The following is a 14,011-nucleotide window of genomic DNA, read 5'->3' on the forward strand; positions in this document are numbered from 1 at the left end:
TAAATACGAATATGTGCTTGTGTGATTGAGACTACATTATTATGTGGATATATTTGGGTTACTTGACGAGAGGCAGTTCCGATGAGCAAGTTAGCGAAAAAGTCACAACGGGGTCTAGATACCCTGTTCGGGGTATTCTAGTAATTTAGTACATTACCAGGAAATAGTGGGTAATGGGAATTTATTGGTAACCATGTGAGAATATTGGAAATAGCGAGAATTATAGGATGCAAATTGTATATGGCGGGATTTAAAGCAAAGGACAAAATTGCCCTTGTGGATATTTGAGGTATAAGTTAAGAGTGAGGGGTAACTCAGTCTTTTCCACTCAGGTTTAGAATTTAGCTAGCTGGGATATACACAGAAAATTTAGGAAATTTCAAGAAAAAGGAATTCAGCAGCTCCCTTTCTCTCTCCCTCGTTTATTCTAGGTGCCATAGAAGCTTGAGGAGGTTTTTGGAAAATTGAGGAGTAAAGCTTAGGAAATCAAGGTGTTAGGCTTGGGGGAAAACAGAAGCTAGGTTCCAGTGACTCATTCCAACTGAGGTAACAGTTTTGACTGTAATTGTTTGGTTAATTATGCTGAATAATTGAGAATTGTGGTGTTGATGCATGTTAGATAATTGGAGGGTTGAGTTTGTGGGTTTTGGTAAGTTTTATTATGATAATTGGTTGGGCTTTATTGGTAAGAATGAATACATAGGTTATGGGAATTATATTTGAGGAGAGGGAGGAAATTGGATGAGTTTGGTTGGGTTCGGTTGCAGGAAAAACCCAGAAAATTATGGGTTCGTGGTGATGAGCCGCGGCCTGTGAAGAGGTTTTGAGCCCGCAGGGCTCGGATGCAGGGGCGCGCCGCGGTGCACGTTGGTTTTCAGGGAGGCCAAGCCTCTGGAATCAGAGGCGGGCCGCGGCTCGGCTGTGAGGGGCTGCGGCTCTTAAGGGGAAAATTGACCTTAATGGCATTTTTAGGTTGGAAACTTAACTGTTTGGGCTCGGGATCGATCCTACTTCCTTATTAAGTGGAATTCGATGTCCCGGAGGCTAAGAGTTGGTATGGAAGTTGTTATTTACCTGTTATTGATGGGAACTTCCTTATCACGGTTGTGACTAGGTTTTCGCTAAGGGCTTGAATCGGGGATCGTGCTCGGAGGATTGTCACTAGTAACCTGCATACGGACCAAAGGTAAGAAACTGCACCTGTTATGTGAATGCATGATTAGAGCTTAGTTAAGGTGATGAACATGATTATAATTATGTTGCGAATGTCTGCTAAGTATGCTATATGAAACATGTGGCTGTCTGTTATGACTGTGAGGCTTAGTTTATAAACTAAGGTATCATTAGAATGTTAAATGGGGATCAACTTATTATTTGAGAATATGATGGGCTCTGGGAGATTCTTAATGGTTGAAAATCCCAAGGCTTCAACTTATAAGTTGGAGGCACGTGGTGGCTTGACTTATAAGTCAAGGGCATAAGGAACTTAGTTTATGAACTAAGATTGGCATAATGCACGTGGAGTGCAGGCCACCATGGCTGGGCCACCCTGGGAGTGCGACATGCACTTGACTGGCTCGGATGCCAACAACTTGAAAGAAAGTGCGACATGCGCTTGTGTGACTCTATGGTCTCCAATTGGGTTTAATGAATGCACTGGATTCAGTTATTACTATTTGATGGTTATTTTATTCACTGAACTGTTGATTAAGTTTTCTTGCTGAGTCTTCTAGCTCACAGGTGCTTTGTGGTGCTGGTAAAGGTGAAGAGAAGCTCAACCAGCCATGAGTCGGAGGGCATTAGCAGTGGTATATACATATGCAGTCCGCTCGACCACCATGGCTGAGATTCTCAGAGGAACTAGGGTTAAACCGAGCTTTTGTCGCTTAGGACGACTTAATAAGTAATCTGAGTTTTGTAACAGGCTTTTAAACTAATGTTTTTGGGATCCCATGTAAAGAACTGATTGTTAACTTAATGGAAATGTTTATGAAATGATCAAAAGTTTTTAATATCCAAACCTTAGTGGCTTAATCACATGTTTAGTCCAAATGACTTGTTAGTAAGTCCAGCACTGGTTTCAAAACACACCTGGTAATGGACCCTAATTAGTAGGGCGTTACATATTTGCTGGAGAGTATACTTCTCGAATTGCGCCAATAGATCTTTGGTTTTGTTCAGGTAGGCCACCAGTTTCAGGCCTCGTGCTTGATACTCCCCTAAGACCTGATTCACTACCAGCTGTGAATCACTGTAAATATCCAGCACTTTTATATTCATGTCTTTGGCCAACCTTAGTCCAGCGAGTAGTGCTTCATATTCGGCCTCATTGTTTGATGTGGTGAAATCGAACCTAATAGCGCAGTGAAATCGATGCCCTTCTGGCGTTATCAATATCACTCTTGCTCCTGCGTGAGATTCGTTGGACAATCCGTCCGTGAATAACTTCCACGAAGGAGCTTTGACTTGGGGCTCAGGCGCACTAGGTTTTTCGCATTGCTCGTTATCTGGTAGCTCAATGAATTCGGCAATAAGATCAGCCAAGACTTGTCCTTTTACTGCTACTCGCAATGAATATGTAATATCGAATTGCCCAAGTTCGACTGCCCATTTTAACAAACGTCCAGCCGCCTCCGGTTTTTGCAGAACTTGCCGAAGGGGCTGGTCAGTTAAGACTGTGATGGGATGGGCTTGGAAGTAAGGACGTAACTTCCTTGAGACCAAAATTAAGCAATAGGCTTATCTTTCGATGGGAGGATACCTCAATTCGGCCCCGATTAACCTCTTGCTAACATAATAAACCGCCTTTTGTACGCCTTCTTCTTCTCATACTAGCACCGCACTAGCAGCATATTCGGTGATCGCCAGGTAAATGAACAAAGTTTCTCCATCTATAAGCTTTGATAAAACATGAGGCTATGCCATGTGGGCTTTTAAGGCTTGGAAAGCCTGTTCGCAGTCTCTAGTCCACTCAAACTTTTTGTTGCCTCTAAGTAGATTAAAGAAAGGGACGCATTTATCTGTCGACTTTGAAATAAATCTACTGAGTGCGGCAATTCTTCCAGTTAAACTTTGCACATCCTTGATTTTCACTGGCGATTTCATGTCGATCAGGGCTTTGATCTTTTCGGGGTTGGCCTCGATTCCTCTTAAATTAACAATGAACCCCAAAAATTTCCCTGATCCTACTCCGAAGGAACATTTGAGAGGATTTATCTTCATCTGATATTTGTTCAAAACATTGAAACATTCCTGTAAATCCTTCACATGTCCTTCTGCCTTTTTTGACTTTACCAGCATGTCGTCCACATACACCTCCATGTTTACTCCGATTAACTCCGTAAACATGTGGTTAACCAATCGCTGGTAAGTCATTCCAGCGTTTTTCAGTCCGAAGGGCATTACTTTATAACAGTATAACCCTGTATCGGTCCAAAAGCTAGTGTGATCCTCGTCAGGGGGATGCATACTGATCTGATTGTATCCCGAGTATGCATCTATGAAAGAAAGGATCTCATGTCCTGCAGTTGCATCGACCACCTGGTCGATCCTTGGGAGTGGGAAGCAATCTTTTGGGCAGGCTTTATTAAGGTCTGTGAAATCCACACAGGTTCGCCATTTGCCGTTAGGCTTGGGAACCAGTACTGGATTAGAGACCCACGATGGATAAAACGCCACCCTGATGAACCCATTCTCCTCGCGAGCCTCTTGCGGGTTTTCGAGAAATTCTGAATAATTAAAGTGCCGAAAATAAAGTTCAAGTTATTTGTTGTACGTGCGCTTTTATTTAGTATTATTATTATTATTTTATACGTTTTGCGTGATTTTTTTTATATAAAAAGTAAAATTATGTATAAGAAAACTTATGTTTTGTGTAAGAGTTATTTTGGCCGATTACCTGTTTGAACCCTTTATTTTTAAAAATTAGCTTTTAGACTTCGTGTTTTGTCAAAAGATTAAAAATAAGAATTGATAGATCGATTATTTGAGTATAGTATTTTGGCCGATTACTCATTTTGACTCTTTAATTTTAAAAATTAACATTTGGACCATGTTTTATTCAAAAGGTTAATATATATAATTTATGTTTTCTGCAAAGGTTTACACCATTTTGAATATTGTATTTTAGCTAATTATCCGTTGGGACTCTTTATTTTTAAAAATTAACTTGCAGACCTCAAGCTTTGTCAAAAGGTTAAAAATAGAAATAGATATGTCGGTTATTTGAACATCATATCTTGGCTGATCACCTGCTTTGATTATTTATTTTGAAAATTAACTTTTGGACCATGTATTTATTCAAAAGGTTAAAAATTCATTATAAAAATATAAAACATACATTTATATAATTTATGTTTTCTACAAGGGTTTACATCATTTTGAACTTTGTATTTTAGCCGATTACCAATTTGGATCCTTTAATTTAAAATTAACTTGTGGACCTTGTATTTTGTCAAAATGTTAAAAATATGAATATATAGATATATTATTTTAATCACATGTATTTTGGTCAATTACTTGTTATTGAACCCTTTATTTTTTTTTTAAATAGGAAAAATGGATAGATAAGTAGATTATATCATAATTGTTCATTTGCAAAAATGGTTACCACGTATTAAAAGTGACAATATGTAAAATGATTTCAGTAGATTTTAAAACTATTAATTATATATATATATATATATATATGATACTTATCATCTTTATTTTTATTATTAATTAATTATTTAATTATTTTTGTGGCTATATAATTATTAGAAAATTAATTAAATAGGTATAAATTAGAAAAGAAATAGAATAAAAAGGGAAAAAATAGATAGAGTATTTTCGAAAGATTTTAGAGTGTCACATCACCTCCTTGGGGCTCTTTTTTATATAAATACTAGAAAACATAACCGTACTTCGGGCAGTCTTTTGTAATTATTAAAAAATATATATATTTAAATATTTTTTGGGAGATTATGGGGTAGAGATTCTTTATCAAAAATAAAGTTCAAAAAGTTTGTTGTACATGTGCTTTTATTTATTTATTTATTTATTATTATTATTATTATTATTATTATTATTATTATTATTATTCTTGTTGTTGTTATTATAAGCTTTGGGTGGACATATATTTATATAAAGTCTAAATTACGTATAAGAAAATTTATATTTTGTGTAAGGCTTATTTTCGCCGATTACCCGTTTGAACCCTTTATTTTTTAAAATTAACTTTTAGACCACGTGTGTTTGTCAAAATGTTAAAAATAAGAATAGATAGATCGATTATTTGAGCATTATATTTTGGTCGAATACCCATTTTGACCATTTATTTTTAAAAATGAGCCTTTGGACCATGTATTTATTCAAAAGGTTCAAAATTCTTTATAAAAATTAAATTATACATATTTATATAATTTATGTTTTCTGTAAGGGTTCATACAATTTTGAACCTTGTACTTTAGTCGATTACCCGTTTGAACCTTTATTTTTAAAAATTAACTTGTAGACCTTAAGTTCTATCAAAAGGTAAAAAAAAATAGAAATAGATAGATTGATTATTTGAATACTATATTTTGGCCGATTACTCGCTTTGACAATTTATTTTTAAAATTAACTTTTTGACCATGTATTTATTCAAAAGGTTAAAAATTCTTTATAAAAAGTAAATTATATAATTTATGTTTTCTATAAGGGTTCACACCATTTTGAACCATGTATTTTAGCTAATTATCTGTTTTGACCCTTTATTTTTTTAAGCAAAACTTGTGGACCTTATGTTTTGTCAAAAGGTTTAAAATAGGAACATATAGTTAGATTATTTGAATCACGTGCATTTGGTTGACTATCCATTTGGATCATTTATTGTTAAATACTAACATTTGGATCTCATGTTTTCTCAAAAGGTTAAAAATACAAATTGATAGATTATTTATAATTATATATAGATATTTTTAATTGATATTTATTATAATTATTATTAAAATAAAAATGAGAAAAAATATAAAATGGATAGAGTTTTTTCCTTAATTAATTAATAGTCATAAATTAGAAAAGTAAAATAAAAAATGTGAAAAATCAACATTTATTTATATTTATAATTTAATTAACAAACAATATTAACAACAATTGTCCTAATAATATTCTTTTTAATTAATAATATATTCCTTGTTTCTAAAAAAAATTTGTGATTTCACATCAACCTTTGTATCTTTTGTTGCTGCTGTAATATCCACTAAATTACAATCTAGAAAATATTTATTTACTATAGTGAAAATAAATTACAAATTCAAACAATATTATTAGTAATATCGTTTTGTCACCAACTTAAGAAAATATCAAATGAGAGAAAAATACAATTATTAATATTGATGATTGATGATAATAATTATAATATTTTGTACAACAATTCACTTTTGAATAAAAAATATAGTTATAATATAATAAGAAAATAGATACATAGAGAACCAAAATTCAGACAATGCTAATACCAATACTCGATTGGCTAATTAAATTCTAATATACAAATATACTTTTTTTAGTACATATAGTAAATAATATCACAACACCATGATCCATGTTCAATTTATTCTGCTTCCAAAAAATGTAAGAAAAATACCAAAATCTGTAAATCATCCATAAATAAATATACATAAATTGCATAATCAGTGAGTTCTTTCTATATTTTTCGAGTGCATAAAACTTACTTGCAAATACTTTTTGAGATATATTGTAGTGTCAGCATAGTTTAATATTCATGTGTGTGTGGAAATATGTATGATATACATTGAAAGTCATGTACTTGAATTGAAATTGAATGAGTTTAGAGATAAGAAGAGAAAAAAAGAGAAAGAAATTAGAGTACAGTAAAATATGAGATTAATAAATAATGTTTATAATATATATAAAATCACGAAGATATATTTATATATAATTTTATTAATTTAAACAATATATTGTGAATATCTTATTTAAATTTAAACAAATGTGTAATTAAATTTAAACTAATGTGTAACTAAATTAATTTTTTTTAAAAAGTAAACGTGTTAATGTGTATTGCGTAATGTTTCTTTTCTTTTCTTTTTAAAAAAAAAAAAGAAATTACTTTTTTTTAAAAAGAAAGAAAAAGAAGACATTAGGTGTACTGAGATAAAGACTCGTGTTATAATATTATATAAAACATGAGATATTTATATATAATATTATTAATTTAAATAAATAACTTGTAAATATCTTATTTAAATTTAAACTAATGTGCTACTAAAATTCATAAAATGAATAAAAATGTTAAATTAAAGGAGAAAATAGAAAGAGTGCTTTGAAGAGATTTTAGAGTGTCACATTCTTTAAAGCTCTCATTTATATATATATATATATAAAGATTTTATTAATAATGTTCTAAATTAAATTAATCACGTATATATTGATATTTTTAATAATGTATATAATATCAAATTAATAAATGAAAAATATTGAAGATAAATTGAAATTTATATATTATTTAATTATTATTGTAATTATTTGAAAATGAGTTGTTAATATTTGAATTTGAAATATCAAAACGATCTAAGGATAAACGTAGAATGTAAAATTTTGAAAATAAATGTCAATTTATATTTGATTGATTTATTATTATAATTATTAAAAAAATATTTATTAATATTTGATTTTAAATTTGAAATATGAAAACATAAAATAAAAAGAAAACGTAGGTGGAATGGAAAATTTTGAAGATAAATATCAATTTATAAATGATTGATTTATTATTATAATTATTAGAAAATTAGTTATTAATAAGTATCTTATTAAATTTAAATCAATATTTAAATTATAGAAGTAATTATAATTATTGTAGATATTTTAGACATTTTTAATTTAATTAAAAGAAATATATGAGTATATGACCTCTTAGAAATCAAGTAAATGAAAAAAGTATAACAAAAAATAAAATCACATAAGGTATGAACGACGTGAACTCAGATTAAATTAATAAATTTATAATAAAATAACTTTGGTCAAATTGAAATTCAAATTATATATAAAGATCATAGTTATATATATATAGATATTTAGAATTTAAATATCTATCATTTAAAATAATTAATTAATTTTTTATTATTATTAAAAAAAATTATCCTAACTATATATATTTAGAATTAAAATATCTCTCATTTCAATTAATGAATTAATTTAATTCAAATCATATATGAATTATATAGATATTTTTATTTTTTAATTATAAATTTTTAAAAGAAGAATAAAAAATAAAAAAATAAAAATACTGCTTTGAAGCAATGTTAGAGTATCACATCATCTTCCTATTACTCTCTTTTATAGATATCAAAAGCTAAAAACTAAATGATATAAGGAGTTGAGAAATTCTAGTACAAGAGTGAGACTTTAACATGCAATGGTTACATTATAATTATAGGAAATTTACTACTGATTTTAGAAAAATTATGGATGATTTAATATATCAAAAACAGGGTTTAAACAATCTCTTTTGCAGAAGTGCAACAGTTGAAATTGAAACCTCATACTACAATGTATACCATCATGCGTTTTTATTATAATTTCTTTATGCACTGAAAACTAGGGCTGAGCATAAAATCCGAAAAACCGTATACACCAACCTTCCAAACACCGAAAAAACCGCCAACGGCACAAACCGCCACTGTTCGGTCGGTTTGAAAATTTTGTCCGGACCAACCGACGGAACCGAAACCGACCGAACAATATAATATATAATAATATAATATTATATAATTATTAATTATTAAAATTATTAAATAAAAATAAAAATAAAAATAAATATGAAATTATGCTCTATACATTTATGTTTTAAAAATGCACAAAAATGGATTCCAACAATCCAAAAATTTTAGTTTTTTAACTAAAACTTTCAAAAAAAAAATTTTAATTTTTAAAAAAATAAGAAATTCGGTTTAGTCGGTTTAACTGATTAAACCGCGGTCCAAAACAGTCGGTTTTTTCTTTTAACTGGTTTGGTCGGTCGATTTTTGGATTGCACCAATCCAGACCGAAAACCGAATTCTGAATTTTATGTTATAAAAAAACCTCTCAAACCGATCGATGCTCACCCCTACTGAAAACAGAATGAGAACCGACGGATAAGGGATAAAGTGATACCCTTATACTAGAATTTCCCAACTTTCATATGCCAACAAGGGAGAAAATGAAAAAACAAAAATAATAAAATCGTAATCTTTATAGTACAGCCGAATGAGCATCATCCCTCAATCCATTGACAAAAATAACATAAATAAAAATAATAAGGGATCAAGGATCAACTTTAGTTAAAATCTTATAAACAATGATACAGGAAAAAAAAATCTGTATTAAATATCAGATTGTTCAACTTCTGTTATCTTTTGTGCCTATAATGGGTTCTTGGTATTCTTAAGGAGCTTGTATACACATTTCACCACATCCACAAAGCAAGTGATAAGGTGTTCAAAACCCTCTTTTTACCACGATTCTGGATCAGAATCGGAGTAGCTGCACCTGCATGGAATGGAAAAAAGGTCGACTTGGAGAGGAGAAAATTTCTGAGTCCAAAGAGCGGAACTCAACTTCGACTCCACAGCTATTACATCGTGCTCCAGCTTCATCGTCATCACATTTGATAGTACAACAAAAAACTATACCAAATCTAGTCACACAGTCCCTGTTTTGTTTTTATTTGGGGGATAAAATTGTGTCAATTCAACTGCTTAATCTTGTAATATTACCATAAAATAATATTCGTCACAGCAGTGTAAACAAATAATAAACAGATATCCACTATGTGGACCAACATGTTTAAAAACATACATCTAAATCCTTGAAAGAAAGAAAAAAAAATGTGTTTGAGAATAGGGTCGAGAAAAATAAAATGTCCTAAATGTAGAGCCAGCATAGATATACTATAAGCACAAGTGCATTCATTATGTTCTCTGGCCCTGCCTTGCAATTTAAAGACACTGATTCAATATTAAACAAGTAGGGTGACTTCACTTGAAAGACATTATCGAATAAAAACCTGGACACGAAATCAAAATAATGAACCATTTTGCAGATAAAGCATTACCAAAGCTTCCCACAATAAGCAAAAACAGACCCAAAAAAATACATAACAATTTTACTATTTAAGTCAAAAGAATAACAAATGGTGGTAAACAAATGATGCAATTATACACTAAAAAGCATACCATGCTTACCTTCACGCTAATCCAAGGTTATGTAGCTTGTTGCAGTGAGGTGTAGGAAGATTTTTATTCCAGTGCCGTCTTTGAAGTTCTACCTGGCAGTAGCGCAGAAGAATACTTTTATAATCTTTGATCACACTATCCTCAATATCACCCCGAGCAGAACTTCCAATAGGATAATTATCGTCGAATGCTGCTGACTTAACATAAAATTCCACACCATATTTCTCGGTTGTCTTCGGAACTTGGTAGGAGTAATTCTTGTGCAGTGAATATTCAGGCTCTGAAAATGGCAGATATGCAAGCAATATGATGATCAAGAACGGTAATATTTGAAGAATGAGCATGAAATTAAGTCCGCCGCCATGAAACTCTTCCCTCGGTTGTTGACCACCCATTCCCCGGGCCCGATAAACATGACTAGCTCGAAACATGTCACCCTGACCAAAGAATGCCCTGAATATTTCGTTAGGGTCAAACTCATCCTCAAAAATGTCCTGCCCAGTTCGCCTCCGCCGCCGCCTTGCAGTGTGTTGCTGGTTATACTCAAATTCATCAACCAATCCAATCTGATCATACTGTCTTCTCGATTCACCATCACTCAAACATTTAAAGGCCTTGCTCACCGTCTTAAATGCCTCTTCCGAACCAGGAGCCTTGTTTTTGTCCGGATGAACTTTCAAAGACAATTTCCTATAAGCTTTCCTAATTTCTTCAACTGAACAAGTCTTCTCCACACCAAGAACAGCATAATAGTCTTTATTCCTTCTAATCTGCCTAATCAACTGGACATGTTCCTCAGTATAACTTCTCTCCCCATTTAGACCCTCCTCATTTTTAGCCGGGCCAAACTCATTCTTAATCCCACCAGCACCTCTCCCATTACTAGACTCTACAGGAGACTCAGAACCAAGCTTCTCACAAGCAGCCAAAAGCTCGGCAATTGGCAAATCACCATTGAGACGCTGAGCAATTTTAATGAATTTCAAAGCACGTCTTTTGTCACCAGACCCAATTGCTTCTTCAGCAATGCGAACACATCTCAGTGCTTCATCTTTATTACCATCCATAACCGACCCCCCACTACACCATCAAAAAAGAAAACCCAATTCACAAAAAGCGATCTTTTCAAAACATGATTCACAAAACATAAAAAAGAAAAAGAAAAAGAAAACCTAGAATGTTAATTCCACAAGTCTGATTCTAATTCAAAATTCAGAAACAAGGGGTCGAGAGTCTAAATTTAGATCAAATTGATTAGGGTTTGATTGATCAGTGTAAATACATGTAATAATCATCATTATTATCTGATTAAAAATATGTAAAATTTCAAATAACAATAACAACAACAATAATATTAAGAGAGAAACAGAGGGTTTACCAGCTAATAAGATTGAGGGAGCTCAAAGCCTGAAAGTAGAGAGAGAAAGTATAAAGAGAGAGAGCGTGAGAATGAGAAAATGGGTTTAGTTTACTTTGTTCCCGATTCACTATTCATTGAAACGATACAGTGGTACGTCACTCAAGCAATGATTTGTCCACAACCGAATAAGATCATGCCACGTGTTGACAAGAACAATTACAATGGGCTTATGGTTCAGAGCAGAAGCCCAGCCCAGTTAATAATGGCCCATAACATTTGATCCAACAACTCATTTTATAACGATTTTTCAAAAGAGGAAATTACATAAGATTTTTTGTAAAACTTTCGTACATATGACTTTTTTCTCCTTAAGTTTGTATGACATAATTTACAACCTATACGGCAATTAAAAAAAAATTGATTCATACAGAAATATAAACTAATTACCAAAATATGGTGAATTTACACCACCTTGATATATCTCATCTACTATGATAAATTTGTTCTTTTACTTATCTTATTTAATTGTCTTAGTCACACAAATTTTAATTAAATACGGAGTTTTTCACTTTATTTTTTGCTCTCCATTAATATTACTTTCTATAATTAATTTGTTTATAGTCGTATTTTTATTTAAATTGATATAAATAATCTTTCAATTTTATTATATATATTCATAAATTTTTGTAATATTTATTAATAGTAGTAGAAAAGATAGTGATAAAAAATATTATATTATTTTGAAATCATAGCTAGTCAAATCTTAATCTAGTCAAAGTTTAAGCTTTGTTGCAAAATTAAATTTTAAAGTTAAAAAATTAGTTTTGTAAATTTTTGTAACAATCATGTTAAATAAATTTATAAATATTTATGTAAATGTTAGTGTTAACTTAGGTTTTCGGCAACTATATTAATAAATATTATTGAAGGGTAATAATAATAAAAGTAGAGGATTAACACGGAATTTTTACGTGGTTGGGGCGTTAATGAGCTTTAGTCTATGAGTCTGTAGTATTAGAGCTTGGAAAACATTTTACAATGGAGTTTCTTTCTGTGTTTTGATAGAGTAACTGTATTTTGGTTGAAGAGAGATCCTTTTTTCAGTGTTCCATAGCCTGTATTTATAGGTTTATGGGAACACTAGGTCTGGGCGGGGTATGACCCGGGCCCATCAGAGATATGGATATTCTTGGCCTTTCTAGTGAAAGCCCAATATACAAGATAAAACATATATGAATTCCAAACCAGCTAAGGCCCAATAAGTTGACCCAAGAGCTATATCTCGCCCGACAAAATGGTGCTTTTGGTCTGGACACTTCGAGTTACGAGGCAGATTCAGGGGACAAGACCAGTCAGAGTACTTGGCAGCGCTGATCTGAAACAACGGCGTGCAATCCCGAGGTGGCCTTTTCTGCAGGTGAAAAGTGGGGACAACGCCCACGCGGAGTGGGGCGGCTTCAGGGTCCTGGACGCTTGGTCCCTCCAACCGGGGATGATGTGATCCGGGTTCGTTTACCTTTGTCCCTCTTCATTTACCACAGGCTCGGACTGTACCAGGGTCCGGGACGGGGACGTGTATACCGCGGGGAGTTCGAACGGTCTGCACGTCTCCCGGATGACGGGACCCGAAAGACCATACCGGATCCCCCTAATGGGCCTAGAAGTGCACCCTGGGCCCGTACCCCTCTTGGACATTCCCGTACCAAGAGGCCTTGGGCCGGGCCCGCATGCTGAACAGCCCCTGACCATGGGCCTGGACGAATGTCCCGGGTCCACGTAGGAAATGGAGATAACATTTACCCCCCAAGCCTTCGCCTAGGCCTGCCAGGAGGAGGTTTGCATCGCCCCCAGGATGCTCGCACGGTTGCCTCCCCGGTTCTTGCTTGGGATCGCGGGTCTGTGACAGCGGGCTGTGGTACTGGCTGTATGCTTGGCCCGGACCGTTTACCAATATCCGGGGACGTTTACCTTTGTCCCGCTTCGTGGTGAGGGTACACGTGTCACCAGGCGATTGCTGCACAGGTCGCCTAGCCCTCCCAAGGGTCGCTAGGCCTAGGCTAGTGTGTCGGTACACGTCACGAAGCGTCCCATCCGCACGGGGGTCCATCATTAATATCCTTGGGATGAGGTAGACCATAGGATGGGGCGACCTTTGGCATCCGCCCCTCCTGGGCCGTTAGATCCAAGATGGCGAGGATCCAGTCTGAGGGGGCTCATAAATACCTCTGCGCGAATCCTGACCGTCCGATGGGGAGACATCTGTCCGTTGGATCGGAGGCCAGGATTTGGGGCCATTATAAATACCCCACGAAAGCTAATTTGACACTTTTACACTTTCGAACCAAGTTAAGAACCGACAAGCTCTGCTCAAGCCTTGCATGTCCGACATTGCCGACAGCATATACCACCTTCTGCTAACTCTGCACCGCCGCCTGTTCCCCAGAACCCCAACTTCTGC

The 14,011-nt window shown here is 33.7% G+C and overlaps 1 protein-coding gene across 2 annotated transcripts; it reads right to left on the bottom strand.

The window, feature by feature from the left end:
• Positions 1 to 9,179: 9,179 nt before the first annotated feature.
• LOC133819491 (chaperone protein dnaJ 49) lies at positions 9,180 to 11,693 on the bottom strand. Of its 2 annotated transcripts, none has more exons than XM_062252755.1 (3): positions 11,572 to 11,693; positions 10,203 to 11,273; positions 9,180 to 9,670 (listed from the first exon to the last, which is right to left on the bottom strand). In XM_062252755.1, exon 2 carries the CDS (start codon positions 11,258 to 11,260, stop codon positions 10,205 to 10,207), a length of 1,056 nt encoding a protein of 351 aa, XP_062108739.1. In that variant the 5' UTR covers positions 11,261 to 11,273; positions 11,572 to 11,693; the 3' UTR covers positions 9,180 to 9,670; positions 10,203 to 10,204. The 2 variants fall into 2 exon arrangements, with proteins under 2 accessions (XP_062108739.1, XP_062108740.1); XM_062252756.1 differs by having other exon boundaries at positions 10,194 to 11,273.
• Between the last annotated feature and the right edge of the window lie 2,318 nt (positions 11,694 to 14,011).

Source organism: Humulus lupulus, chromosome 2, assembly GCF_963169125.1.
Source record: "Humulus lupulus chromosome 2, drHumLupu1.1, whole genome shotgun sequence".
In the NCBI taxonomy this organism is placed as follows: domain Eukaryota; kingdom Viridiplantae; phylum Streptophyta; class Magnoliopsida; order Rosales; family Cannabaceae; genus Humulus; species Humulus lupulus.

Coding starts and splice junctions, on each gene's coding strand:
- LOC133819491 (XM_062252755.1), bottom strand. CDS start 11,260: ATGGATGGTAATAAAGATGAAGCACTGAGATGTGTTCGCATTGCTGAA.